At 42.7% G+C, this 14,616-nt stretch overlaps 1 protein-coding gene across 1 annotated transcript; it reads right to left on the minus strand.

Moving 5' to 3' along the window:
- Positions 1–673: 673 nt before the first annotated feature.
- LOC121603670 (mite allergen Der f 7-like) lies at positions 674–14,376 on the minus strand. The gene is made up of 5 exons (XM_041932752.1): positions 14,185–14,376; positions 12,736–12,865; positions 12,476–12,628; positions 7,083–7,234; positions 674–1,067 (listed from the first exon to the last, which is right to left on the minus strand). Exons 1-5 carry the CDS (start codon positions 14,268–14,270, stop codon positions 833–835), a joined length of 756 nt encoding a protein of 251 aa, XP_041788686.1. The 5' UTR covers positions 14,271–14,376; the 3' UTR covers positions 674–832.
- Positions 14,377–14,616: the final 240 nt, after the last annotated feature.

Consider the following 14,616-nt stretch of genomic DNA (forward strand, 5'->3'; position numbering starts at 1 on the left):
AAAGGTAAGTTCGAAAGGCAGATCTTCTGCCGAACGGTTCAAATGCAATTCTAACAGCGCCCTTGGATCTATCCAAATTTATCACTGCATTGCATAACCTCCCGGGCGTAATACGTTAGAATTACCTACACAGGCTCGGACTCTCATATTCACTGTGTTTGTTAATATTTTAATGCATACGCACATTGGGATCTGTTGTCGAACTATATTAAAATTCACATGAAATATTTTCCAACAGTCTAATGTTCAAAAGAGTACCAAACGATTCCAGTACATTACGTTACAATGGTTTCCAGCAGCGTAGGACGAAGCGGTGTATCCATACAATTATTTTTTTATCAATTCGTTGTAACATTACAAATTTTAGATCATTTAAAAGGTTGTAGAACAACCAATGTCAATAAAACTCAAATGAGTAACACAATCTTGCATACCTTTAGGCGCTTAGTAAAGGGAATCAAAGGCTCCGACTCTGCCTTTGCTTTTAAAACGAAATAAGTGTAACCCAAACTCTGCCCTGCTTGCTGATTCAAATTTGGTCTCTTGGAATGATCGAGATGATAAAAGTTTCAAATATTTTTTTTAATTCAAAACATCTCCACAATAAAAAAACAATAGTAAAATAAACCATACTTACCTTTCACATATCTACGGAAACTATACATCGGCAACGTACGGGGGAAGCATAGTACTACTGCAACAAGTTTATTAACAAGAAAATAGAAAAAAAAACAAACAGTCATCTCAACCATTCATTTAACCAACACGAAATGTACCACGAAGCAACTGACGTGCATAGAAGCGACACGTTCCCTTTCCCCCCGGTACGGTTCTAGTTGGTAAGCATTTTCTTCAGATTTTCAATCAGCACAGCCGCTTCCTGCTCGGTCATTGCGCGACCACGCAGCCGTCCATTCATCTCGTCCAGCGTTGCCTGAATAAAGTCGTGAATACCGTTCGACACCACGTTCGTGATCGTGTTGCGGAAAACGGTCGTGATGATGTTGACGAAAATGTTGGTCATCCAGTCGACGAGAATGTTACCGCGGAAGCGAATGTTTAGGTTGCTGCAATGGAACGCATCGTAACAGAACAGTGTTAGCTCCTTTCGGTAGGTAGGTCGGTCGCCCAATAATCGATGACAAGCTGAAGTAATCACACTGTCAGTGTCGAAACAGTGACACGAATGAATGGATGGAGCTGGAAATTGCTAGCTGAGACCAACGGCAGCGACAACCCATTTGTGCAGCATTTTGTTTTAATCCAAACGTCAAGCAATGGAAAGCTTTTTGTACAGCCCGGCAAGCAAACGGAAACGCTACAGCTCGAGGCCCGCCAAAACACGCCCTCAACAGGGATCAACGGCGACAAGCTGGGCGAAACCGTTTGCAATTTGACGGACCGATTTGGCCCGAATGATGTACTGTGGTAAAGGTGAAGACGAAAAGATGACGACGGCGATTGCGACGATGATTTGTCCTTTATGCTACCCATTTGCTATTTGGCCCCGGCAGTTTTATCACTCGCTGCGAACGAATCCCGTACGCTCGGAATGCTTCCTCGGCCACTGATTGACAGACGTGCCCCTAGATGAACACTATCGAACGAATTGCTCGAATTCCAACCAAGCAGAGCTTTTCAATCTATCCTACGTACGACAGCACAGCACTTCTGGCCCGCAGCGAGGAAAGGATAAAAATTTATGACGAAAAAATCGACATCACTTCGTGCCCGTATTTGTACTGTTGTACATGCTCGCAAAAGGGGATAAGAGATAAATGTATGTGTGTGTATGTGTGTTTGTTTTTTGTATACGTGTATGTATGTTTGAGTGGTATTATTTTTACCACCACACCACATCGAACAACACATTCCGTGATCGGTAGCATATTTTCCTACACTCAAAGCGACAAGCAGCTTCACTTCGGTATTCGTGCTGTCCCACCTTCCACCGATGCCAATGAAAAGTAAATAAAACGAACAATAAAATAAACTTCCCCGATAATATCCAGTCCGACCGGAGTGGCTAAAGATCACGTTTGTCCAGCAATGGACACTTCCATCACTTGCGAGATTCCGCCTGTCGATAGTACGGAAACTTTTGCAAGGCGAACGAGTTTTGGGGGGCACAGTTTTTTATGCCACCCAAACCAGCAGTAGTCCCCCCCCGCCTTCCAGCGCTCAGACGCAGTAACTTCCGGTCTCTCCCGCTACCAAACTAACACGTGCTGAACGGTGCAGTTTTGGCTGGAAAACTTTTTTATCTCGATCTTGAACGTCAGTTAAACGAGCGACAAAAAACACACACACACACACACACACACACACACACACCCAGATAACCAAAATGGGAATAGTTCTTCAACTGGGAACCGTAACTGGGGAAGTGCCAGCTACGTTTAAGCGCACTTTAAATAAATCTCCATTTAACACGCAATAAACACGATCGCACTTGAGCGGTTAGTTTATGAAACATAACGATTTGAAACCATTGCAGTGGTTTGTCTAGAAAAATTGCCCGATTCTCGTAGCGGTGCGATCACTTTAGTGCTACAAAAAATGGGTTCAACTTCAATTATACCCATTCAATCAGGTTAAAAGCATGCTAAAGCCCGTTCAAAAGCACAACAACCACTCGGCTTTGTGTGATTGGGTCCGCACTGCCAGTGTCAAGTGTGGCGCATTGTGTCTGTGTCCGTACATTATTTGCAAGCATCGGCATCCCTCCAGCACACACGCCCGGTCCGGGTTATCGTACGGTGATTAAAGCAGCCTCTCGTTAGCGGCCGGGATGGCTTTAACAGTCAGGACCAGATCAACTGACCGCTTTTTACCGAGCTCGGTGACATATGTGGCTGTCTGTGGCCGCTATAAATATGTTATCCCACGCTTAATATTTTATGATGCCGCTCATAATGACTGTCCAAAGCAATTGGCCACAGGATCAGCCGGCAGCAGCCCGGGTCCGGGATCATTATTGACAGGGGCGTGAATTATGGATGCGGTTGTACGAACAAAATTAAACAATCAAAGTTTACACTCATCACTGCCGAGCGATCGATGCGATGGCGTGGTTTTGTTCATGAGCCTTTGTTCGGCTTTTGGTAAAAGCGTTTTCTTAAATGCGAGATAAATAAATTTAAAAAAAAAACACTTTATTGCTGAACATGGTTAAATGGCATACAATTAACATGCATGCTCGAAATATGCTACATTAGCTCATGATCTGAATGTATTCAGAATGTTATCGAAAGAGTCTTGTAAATAATCTTTAAAGTTCTTAAAGTTGAGGAATGAACATATAATTTTAGTACACAATTTTCACAGCTAATTACTTATTATGCCTTCTTCGAAGGATGGCAGTCTTTGAGTTAATATTTTCTTTTTTTTAAGGCTTCATTGCTCAATTTGTTCTAAGGCTGTTATGTATTGACTATATTTTTTATTTCATGTGATGATCAAAAATTCTGATTTTTCGTTCATTATAGAAGATTCTTCAAATGGCCATTTGAAATCATGTTTTTTTGTAATGTTAATTGAATCGTTTAAATGGCAAAATAAACAATGGCAATTTGTTAGTTGGAAACAATCTATTTCTACATGCTATGCTAAAGTTGAAAATTCTACTAAAAAGGTCATATAACAAAAAAAAACTTTTAAGACCAACTTGATTCGTGTTTCGTACGTAAAAACGTGATTATCTAAAAGCAGATCTAGGTCCACATCGAAGATCAACAGATCAACTGGCATGCTATCTAAGCTCAGCCAATGAATACTGACTGAATTGCCTGAGCACTACGTAAATCAATAAGTGACCCTTAACATAATTCTGTTATTAGCTTTTACAAGCCCTAAAACAAAATGACCAATTAGTTTACTATTTTCGACTCATCACTCCCTTTTTTGTTAAATAGTATAGTTTAAACACTTCTTCAAGTTTTTCTGTTTTAATCTATATCAGCAACTTCATTTGAAACCATTTTACCCCAGCACGTTCTCACCTGTGAGTTGCCAAAGTAATTAAAGTAAAATAATTGGTTTCAACCGGTGGCAGCCCACGTAGCCAATTAATTCAATCATAAAACTTGCCCCTTCTATCCCCATCGCAGCGTAATGCGTTGCAATCACAATGGAACGCATTGTAGAGGATTAATCAATTTGTTGGCATTTAAAACGCTGAGCATACGTGGCAATGGCGCTCATCACTCGGGTAGCTAGGGAGGATATAAAATTGTATGGCAGCCATGCTATGCATACAAAACATTCCCGATAATGACCCCCATACACATGTACCGGGGCTCGGGGTTACGGCCATTCCTGCCAATGTCTATTTGCCCAAAGGATCCGCGCTCCTCGTTTGCACCAAACAATGCAGCGAACGGGCGCGTGTTATTGTTCGCGCTGAAAAAGGCCACGGCCACACCACACGGACCCATCCCGGGAGTGAGATTGATATCACAAACGAGCACAAAAAGTGGATGAAATAAAAATCTTACTAATTCGATTGCTGCCCACAAAGCCACCGAGGGTGACAAAGGCACCAAGGTGTACGGCGAACATTAGGAACCACGGTTCCGCATGATTCCACTGTCATCGCTCTGTATATAGCCCGTGTGTGTGTGCGCGCGCCAATGGGTGGCTCTGTGCACATTTGCGTTGCTTATCTTAACAGTTTTATGCTTGTTTATTCATTCTGTTTCCCGGAAGTTTTCCCATTGGTGACACAATCACTGCCCCGGAAGCGATCGGAAGGGGCGATACTACACGCTGGCAGCTTCCATTATGCGCAGCCAAATAGGCACAGAGGTCCCAGCTCTGTGCTGCCACTTTAACTCGACGCTTTTTCCAGCGGGATTAAATGATCGCCCAGTAAATAAAGCAGGCGAATTTTAATATTAAATTATATTCCCACCACCACCCGCGTGCAGCACCGGGACGAGCTTTAACGCAATGGACTACCGAGCTGCACAGGAAGAATCAGAAGCCGATAGGGATCGGCAAATAAAAACATGACCTCCAGTTTGGCGCTGCTGCTACTTTCATCTCATCCCTGGCCACCCGGCCGTTGTTTGAAATTAGCTTCAACGCAGCAGCAAAGCGTAGTGACAATTTCACGATTGAATGATGTCCAATCAGGAGGAAACGATGATTGTTACGTTAGCTGTTCGGGAAAATGAAATTCACACGATTCCGGGATTCCAGGGAAAAGAAATCGCTTCCGCACCGGAGAACGATATGTTTGTTTCCCTTCCTTTCACGCTCAGGCAAAAGACAAGGAGTGTAATGGTAGAACAACCAGGTCCAGGTTTTACTCTGCCGTCTCCGTCCTGACTAGGGGGGTTTTCTTTCGGTAATCTACCACCCGTATCGTATGGCATGCTTGAGTGTTTGGCTCGAGGCAAATCAAGTCTACCGTCCGGATTTCACCCGGCGCGTTAGATTGCGTCGTTAAAAAACATCCATTTTCATCATACTCTCGAAAAATCATCATACTCTCGATAAAAGATCTTGGTGTAACTTTCGATAGCAGGTTATCATTCCTCGATCACATTGATGTTACCGTTAAAAAGGCTCGTAAAACAATCGGTATGATAAAACGTTTTTCAATCCGCATAACCGACCCTCTGTGTTTAAAAGCGTTATATTGTTCGTTAGTAAGACCGATTTTGGAATACTGTGTTGTTGTTTGGTGCCCCAGCTCATTTACATCGATTGACCGCATAGAAAGAGTGCAGAGATCATTTACTCGGTATATGGTGAGCAAAATGCCCGGATACACGTCAGACACCCTACCGGACTATGAGCAAAGATGCCATCTGTTGGGTCTGGACTCATTAGCAAAACGCCGTCACATTTCCCAAATAATGTTTGTTGCTTCGCTCATATCTAATGCTGTGGATTCACAAATCATTCTTTCATCCCTGCATTTCTATGTTCCAACTCGTTTCTTACGCCCTCGTGCTCCTTTATTTATTCCAAATCGACGCACTTCAGTTGGTTTAAATGATCCTTTATTACGTGCTGTGAGATTGTTTAATTCCTGCGCACACCTGTTTGACCATCACCTCTCCTTACCATCCTTCCGATCCATCCTCCGAGCAAATATTTAATAAGTTTAGTTAATAGGTTTGTTGTTAAGAATTAATTTCAGACAGCAGTTATGTAAATAAATAAATAAATAAATAAATAAATTTTCTGTCACTCCCATTTTCCTCCCGCTTTCCTTTCCAGTGAACCATCAATACGCAAACGGAAGAGCGAGTACGTAGGATGTAAGAAACAGCTTAACAGTTTCAACAGGCAAAACAAAATTGCACTCGAGACACTTTCCATCAAACTGTATGGAAATGTGAACAACCCGTTGCCGGGAGCTTTTGCCACATATTACACACACATGCCGGAGTTGAACGAACACTATTGATTCGGTCGGTGACAATATCCGGTGAGCCAAATATTGGAAACCAAGACACTCATTTCTCTCACAAATTGATATTGGCTCAAACAGTGTAACGCACGATTGGAAACAATAAATGTATGAAATGTATCGGTGCAAATAAAAGTTAGAGTGAAATTGATTGCTTGGGCTGAAGGTGGTAAGACGCCTGCAATAGAAGCCCACGTACACATATTTAAATTTTAGGAGTATCATAGCTTCCATAAAACAGCACTCAATGTTATTCAATCGTACTGTAAATAAAAAGTAACTCGTTCAGCCGTGTTTCAGTGCCAGTTAATTTAAAAGTTTCCAGAGTGAATCACTTTACAAATGTAAGAAGAAAACACACATTCACATAGACATGCACACATACTCATACTTCTCCAAGTAACTCAAAATAAACTTCTTCGCTAATAATTAAATGTTTTGCTGCAACTTTGCCGATCAAATAACTCACACACCGCTCCGATCGTACTCGACTCGAAGGTACAGCCATTCCACGGAAGGGCTAATAGACGGGAAAGGAACCCCTGTCGTAATGTTATGAGAAACGTGAAACGTGATCAAAGAGATGAGTGTGCTGAAAGGGCGGAAAAAACGAAAAAAAAACCAAAGAAACGATACAACACACAGGGCGAACACTTACCCCATGTTGGTTAGGCGGAAGTCCTGCATCCAGATGTAGAAATCCGTCAAGTCGATGATGAACTCGCTGGTGAAAGTCATCGTCGCTACATCTACGTCGACGAAACCGGTCGGTCCCAGGTCCATGATGTGTGCGGAGTAGTCGTAGGTGAACTGGCAGCCAGTACGGAAGGGGGTGAAAAACAAAGCAGAAGCAAAGAGATGAAGTATTCACATACGATGGGTGGTGTTTGTGTGTGTGTGTGTGTGTGTGCACACGAGGGTGGATGGTGGTCCAAAACTTTCCGAAAGTGGGCAAAATAATTTCTTCCACCGAAGCACCAGCAAATCTCTCTTCTTCTTCTTGTTTGGCACAACAACCGCTGTCGGTCAAGGCCTGCTTGAACCCACTAGTGAAGTGAGCTTGGCTTTCAGTGACTTATTGTTACCATATAGAAGGATAGTCAGTCCTACGTATGGGGGCACGGTCTATTCGGGGCTTGAACCCATGACGGGCGTGTTGTTAAGTCGTACGAGTTGACGACTGTACCACCAGACCGGTCCCAGCAAATCTCTACCCAGAAGATTTTCCCTTTTCCCTGTCAACCCAGGTCATTCCCTTTCGGCGAAACTTGCAGCGATCGGAGAAAAACTCGCGTTAAGAGCAAACACCTTGGTAGGATTCACGTTTTTGTTATTCCTGCCTCCAATATCCCCCCCCCCCCCACCCTCACACACACACATACAATCAGCCCTTCCCTTGCATGCCATCGCACTCGAAGGAGAATGTGGGCGTTTGGGAAAGAATAAACAAAACCTCCCCACCCTTACCTTGCAATTCGCTCTTTAATCGACAACACCAACCCACAAACAACAACAATAATTGCCCTGAAAGTGTTTGGCACAAGTTCGTAAGGAAAGCCCTACCCCGTCGTCCGGTTGCTGCCCCAAAACCTGTGGCGTAATAAACACGGAAAGCTGGCACCCTTTGCATGCACAGCGGATAAGCGACCGGGGGGAGTGTTGGATGGCATAAGCCATCGTCGGTGCGCAACTCTTCAGCACCAGGCGCGTAACCACATCTGTCCATTCGTCCGGGGCGTCAACCGTATCTTTGCCGAAAAAATATAATCCACTCACCTTTCGCCAACACCTCGGCATGGGTGTACAAACGCCTCCTACCAGCAAAAAAGTGGGAAGGAGCATGGAGAAGATTTCGGGTACACCTTGCCCCAACACGTGGCTCAACATTCTACCTCCCTCTAGCACAATCAGCCAGTTTTGCCCGGATCAGGTTTTAATGGCGTTTTGGTTTGCGTCCTCCACCTGCCGACTTGCTCAACTTTCGACACCTTTAACAACATCTTTCTCCCGTGTTTTTTTCTTCTCTCTCTCTCTCTCTCTCTCTCTCTCTCTCTCTCTCTCTCTCTCTATTTCTGTTTCTTTCACAATCCCCTATTTTCCCCCCGGTTGCTTACAACGCCGTAGGCCATAACGGAGCACACCACCGCATCGACCGGTTCCGTCGAGGCAAGGGAAGGCTTTCCTCGAAGGCAAAGAAACGGCATTCCAGCAACAACAGCCAACACCAAAAAAAAAGAGTCACACTCACACACGCGTGCGATGAAAAGCAAATTAAATGTGACTCGTTTCTCGGTATCGCATATCCGAGGTAATAAATTTTCAAGCATTGTTTAATCACAAGACGACGAATGTGGTAAAACGGTACCGCGTCTAGTAGCGGGCTTTCGGCACGGGAGAAACTTTGGCACGGTAAGGTTCTCCGCTTTCGGGTTCTCTTTTTCGCGGTGTGGGGAAACTTGCCATCACTTTACGGGAACTTAAAAAAAATAGAGTAGAAAAACAAACCCACTGTGCGTAATTTCCTCCGTGCGGTGTACTTTAACGCACTTTTACACTTCCCCCGACATGACACCGAAGAGCATGGAGCCGGAGGTACTTTGAGGACGGTATCAGCACGCACCGCATCTGCGATACTCACCTGAACGCACGCACGTCAATGTGTTTGTGTCTTGTGGGAAAGTCGTTAGAATGATAAATTTAGACAAATTCATTTTCCAGCCAACGCAACACAGTGGGAGCCAACGCAAGGTAAGGGGGGAAATTCCCACCAGACACGGCACACGCCGCATGTAGGAAAGCACGAGTTCGGTGCAGAGAAAATAAAAAAAAAAACATATAAATTCTTCTGCTTCCTCTTCCGGCGAACCACACACACACACGCACACCGGGGAGGGCGAGTGGTGCCGTGCTATGGTTGCAGCTTCATCATAAAAGCTCGCTCCTATTGCCAAGCAATAAAGACCCGAACCCGTTATCCGCAAGAATTTTCCACGAATCTGGCACAAGGAAATAGCAAGTCTCGTCTCATTCGCATTTGACGAACTGTTGTGTCACGGTGCAGGTGACTCAATTTCTCAGTCCAGAGGCGAGTACCCTTCTAACGAGTCACTCGTACCATGTTCCCGCGAGCTAGGTGCTGGTGCTGCTGCTGCTCGTTGAATAAATCACACTCGCATATACACCTTCTTCCGGTGGATGCTTCCATTTATTCCATACAGCGAAGAGCTTTGCTGATCCAGATCTTGCAGCAACCCTCGCCACGCACAGGATTCTCTTGCAAAAACTCTTGCCAAACGACGGGTATTGAGAATGAGTGGAAGCTCCACCACCTTGGGTATAGTCTAGGGCGGTCCTGGTGGCGAAGCGTCGGCAATGCACACCCGCACTAGCCTCCTCTGGGGGCGTAAGAATAATTTCTTGCTTTTTGAATAATTCATTTCGATAGCACACCACGGGAGGACCTGTTTAACGAGGCACACCGTTGGTACAACTTGACGACCACGTCGACGGCGAGTTGACGATATTGAATCTTATTTTACGGCTCACTGCAATACCGGTTGCCTGTGGTTTGTATTGTTTGACGTGAGATTATCATACTATTACTTGCAGTATTATCATACAAATATTTTCGTTGCATAGCAGTGGGGTTGAAGGTTTTCTGCTATTCGTTCCAATTCATCAGCCAAACCTTACTGAGAAGTCTTTAGCAATAATAAAAGAATAACTGGCAGCTTCTGAAAAGTCTGTAATAAAAATTACTTATCATTCGTTAATCAAATTATTTCATCTTAATGTCTCCAACCATGAATCATTCAACTTTCGACTCCTGTTAGAGCCGCCAAGTCATGTAACAAAACAACATGTGCTTCCCAATTTAGTACGACTACTCCAATGAATAATATAAGAATGTTCCAAAAGTGTCACATAGATAAACCGACTGTGCCACAAATAGCCAAGACTAGTGTTGGGTAAAGTGCTGCTGTGCGCACTGTGCGCACAGCACACCATACTGTGCGCACAGCACAGCACAGTGCCTTAAGTGCTACCACAGTGCTAGCACTTTCGCACAGTGCTAGCACAGTGCTAGCACTTCCGCACAGTGCTAGCACTTTCGCACAGTGCGCTCTCTGAGCACAGTGCGAAATGCTAGCACAGTGCTAGCATTTTCGCACAGTGCGCTCTCTGAGCACAGTGCGAAAGTGCTAGCACAGTGCTAGCACTTTCGCACAGTGCGCTCTCTGAGCACAGTGCGAAATGCTAGCACAGTGCTAGCATTTTCGCACAGTGCGCTCTCTGAGCACAGTGCGAAAGTGCTAGCACAGTGCTAGCACTTCCGCACTGTGCTCAGAGAGCGCACTGTGCGAAAGTGCTAACACTGTGCTACCACTTCCGCACTGTGCTCAGAGAGCGCACTGTGCGAAAGTGCTAACACTGTGCTACCACTTCCGCACTGTGCTCAGAGAGCGCACTGTGCGAAAGTGCTAGCACTGTGCTAGCACTTCCGCACTGTGCTCAGAGAGCGCACTGTGCGAAAGTGCTAGCACTGTGCTAGCACTATGCGAAAGTGCTAGCACTGTGCTAGCACTATGCGAAAGTGCTAGCACTGTGCTAGCACTTCCGCACTGGTTCCAAGTGCGCACTGTGCGCACAGTGCGCACAGCACACTAAAGGCAATGTGCGTGTGCGCACAGCACACTTAATTGTGCTACTTTACCCAACACTAGCCAAGACCATTAAAAGTAAAGACTACAAGAGACTTGGTCGACATAATCCGGCTTAAATCACTTATGTTTGAAATCTATAGGAATCGGGCAAATTATTGTTACCGTTTCATAGATTTTATCGCAGAGCACACTTCCCTAAAGTGCTGGTAAGCAAGAGTGGTTTAAGTGCTCTAAGACATGTCCCAAACGGCTAATTAGAAGTAATAAAAACATTTATCCTGTTTTTTAGGATTTTTACTAGATCTAGAAGATTTAATCATTAATTGGAGCAGTTACATTGACAAAAAAAGCTCTATTATTTTCTGATATGTGTATACATTTTTCGGGATTGCTTTGGATTACTGAGCAAAGCCATTTGTTATTATCGCTTACAATGACTCTGACATTTTATCCCACTTTTTATTCAATCTGAACGATATACTCAGATTAATTGCATTTTAGTTCTATTTCATTTTTTTATATTTATCATCATATTATCATTTAAAACAAAGCAAAAAACAAAAAACAGGCACGTTATACGCATGGTTGGTAAATCATCAAAAACGGTTCATTAAAAAAATCAAAATATTTTTTAATTCAAAATTTGCATACTCAGTTGAACGGAAAATGTACATCAAGTAAATCTTTCCCTTCCAGAATTAAGTATACTGTAATTGTTATGCATTGTTGCATCAATATATTATCAATAACTCAACATACTTTTATCAATCAAAATCATTCGCAGAAATGTATCAATCATGGCGTTACGCAGAAAATCGTTATTATGACTTTACCGTTGAGCTGTGAAAATTGTGTTTTTTTTAGCCAGAGTGAGTTGAGTGATTGATAAAATTATTGTCGGACGTAAATTAATCCACTTTAATATTAACTCTATAACGTCACACTGAAAAAAAGATACTCCCCATACAAAACACTACCGAAGTGAAACGGAAATATGTTCGACAGAAAACCTAGTTTAAACATAATTTACGCGAGTCTTCGTTAGGTAGTATTCAATAGCAGATAATCAAAAAAGTATAAACAGTTTGAATTTTAATTTGGTTTTTCACAAGTGTACCAAGAAAATAAAATATGGTAATTTACCTAACCTGGTCAGCACATACGCATTTAACATAGATGTGCACATACTATTTCCGCGTTACATGCCTGGTTCAAACAACCATATACATTTTTCGTCAGCCCTCATGTACTTTGTACTGAATCAACGCCCTATCGAGCGACTTTCCAAGAAGCGGACCCAACTACCAACCCAGACGTTAACCAAATTCTGGTGAACAATTCTTCCTCGTTGCACATTCCACCAGTACACATTTCTCGTCATACTTACACCGAGCTGTCGAATGTTGGCTCCGACGGCGACGCGTAGCAACTGACGGTCGTAGTGCATCATGGCATTTCCATTGCGGCCCACACTGTGGATGGTGTGGAACACGCCGTTGGTAAGTGCCAGCTCGCCATGGTAGGTGATCAGGATTGGGCGCTACACGGGAACAGAAGTTGAACGTGTTATAGAAACAGCAAGAAAAAAAATTCACGGAAACAGCCAAAACTAAAGCGCAGGGAAATTCTTTTTCAATTTATACGTACATGCTCAAATCCTTCGACCACATCGGGCAGCGCCATGGGAACCAGATGCGTGTTCATCCATGGTCCAACTTGAATCATCACCACGTCGATGTAGTTGTTCATGTTCGCCGACATAGCGGTGTTGCGTTGCCTGGAAACGAGGAGGAATGCCGTTTATTACAGATAGTAACATTAGCTCAGATACATTCGCGGCCAGGTAAGATGAATTCTCAGTACGACAATGATAAGAGAATGTTTCTGAAATAATCTCGCTATTATTTGGGTAACATAAACAAATAAAAGCTAGCCTTTATGATTTCAAACATTTCTTTCAACAACATTTGTGAATTAGAATTAAATATTCCATAATTGATTAGTTGTTGTAAAAATAACTTCTCTTAATTTTTCATGAAATAATGTCATTAAGTTGTACGAAATAAGTACACAACTATTTACAATTAATAGTTTTTTGTATAATATTTAAAGCAACTAATTGCATTTAAAGCATAATTGATAGTTTCAAACACTTATTTCATAATGGTTTTTTTATTGAACATTGCAGCCATGAGGAATCTTGTCAATTATAATAATTACCGAATGAAAAACATGTAAAAATGGATTTTACACAATTTCTCATTCATTCATGTGGGAATCTGCAAACTCTTTTGAAAACTTGTAATCCCGATTGAAATGCTCAACATTTACTGCATGCAAAAGGGGAACAGAAAATTCATTACTAATTACACCTACGTTCAACCAGGTGTGAACATTTTAATCCATCCTCTGCTCCCATTCCAACTGATATCCCCATAACAAAGGATCGTTGTTCTAATCTTATCGCTTTTAATTTATCTAAGTACGTCGTTCAAAGGGTATCCATGGGCTCGTGTCGAACGTGTAACGCCAGTGTTGTTTCAATGCTGCATGATTAAAAACAAAGGCTTAAAATTGAGTTTGTTTTCATGCTAAAATATTTCCCAATTCTTCATGCTCATGCAAATATCAAAGACGGAATGTTCAAAAACGCAATTTATTGTTGAAAAATATCATTATCATTTACAATGATTACTCTGTATTGACAATCACTCCATTTTTAGAAAATAAATAGCTCCATAAAGAAATAATGACAAAAGGTGAGTAAAAGAACAAAATTCATTTCCATTTAAGAAACTACTACTTTAAACGAAAGATGAAGTGAAAAAGGTTTCATTATCATTGTATTAACTCCTTCCTCGCGCGACGAGTGAATCGAAACGGAGAACAAAAACACTGCCCGAGTTTCACTCGGCCCAATGACTGAATGAGTTAGTACCGATTAGACGAAGCAATTTGATTTTATTTTTCTCAAATAGTGAGCTAATGCCATTTCAAATTATTGAAATTTTATCGAAAAGCATAACTCTTTAATTCTGAATTATGATAGAACCTTTAAATTGATCACTTTTACACCACACAACCAGCTTCACTTACAGTTCATCTTCAACCTCCGTCTCGTAACCACCAACCGATGCTAGGGCGCAGACGAGCCCGAAAGCCACCAGTGAAAGGACACGCATTTTAAAGCTTTGGGCGTTCTGCTCCTTCTAGTTCAATTTGAATCAACGCACACACACAAACACACTCTGGACAAACTCCTGTCAAACTACTGAAACCCTTCCAAGACGCTCGACCTGTTATTTATACCGAAAATCTTTTCGCCTTCCCCCAAATCCATTCGACCAGGTGCACAAAATACAGGAACGTTCGATTAATATGATAAGGCTTCAAAAAGAAAGAAAACAAACAACACAAAACAACGGTAACCCCCAGTTGGTTGCAGAAATGGGCGATAAGATTAACCCTCCATTCCCCATGCTACCAACATATCGCATGTGTGCTCACGCGTGTGTGTGTATGAGTGCG

Source organism: Anopheles merus, chromosome 2R (genome assembly GCF_017562075.2).
Source record: "Anopheles merus strain MAF chromosome 2R, AmerM5.1, whole genome shotgun sequence".
Classification (NCBI taxonomy): Eukaryota; Metazoa; Arthropoda; class Insecta; order Diptera; family Culicidae; genus Anopheles; species Anopheles merus.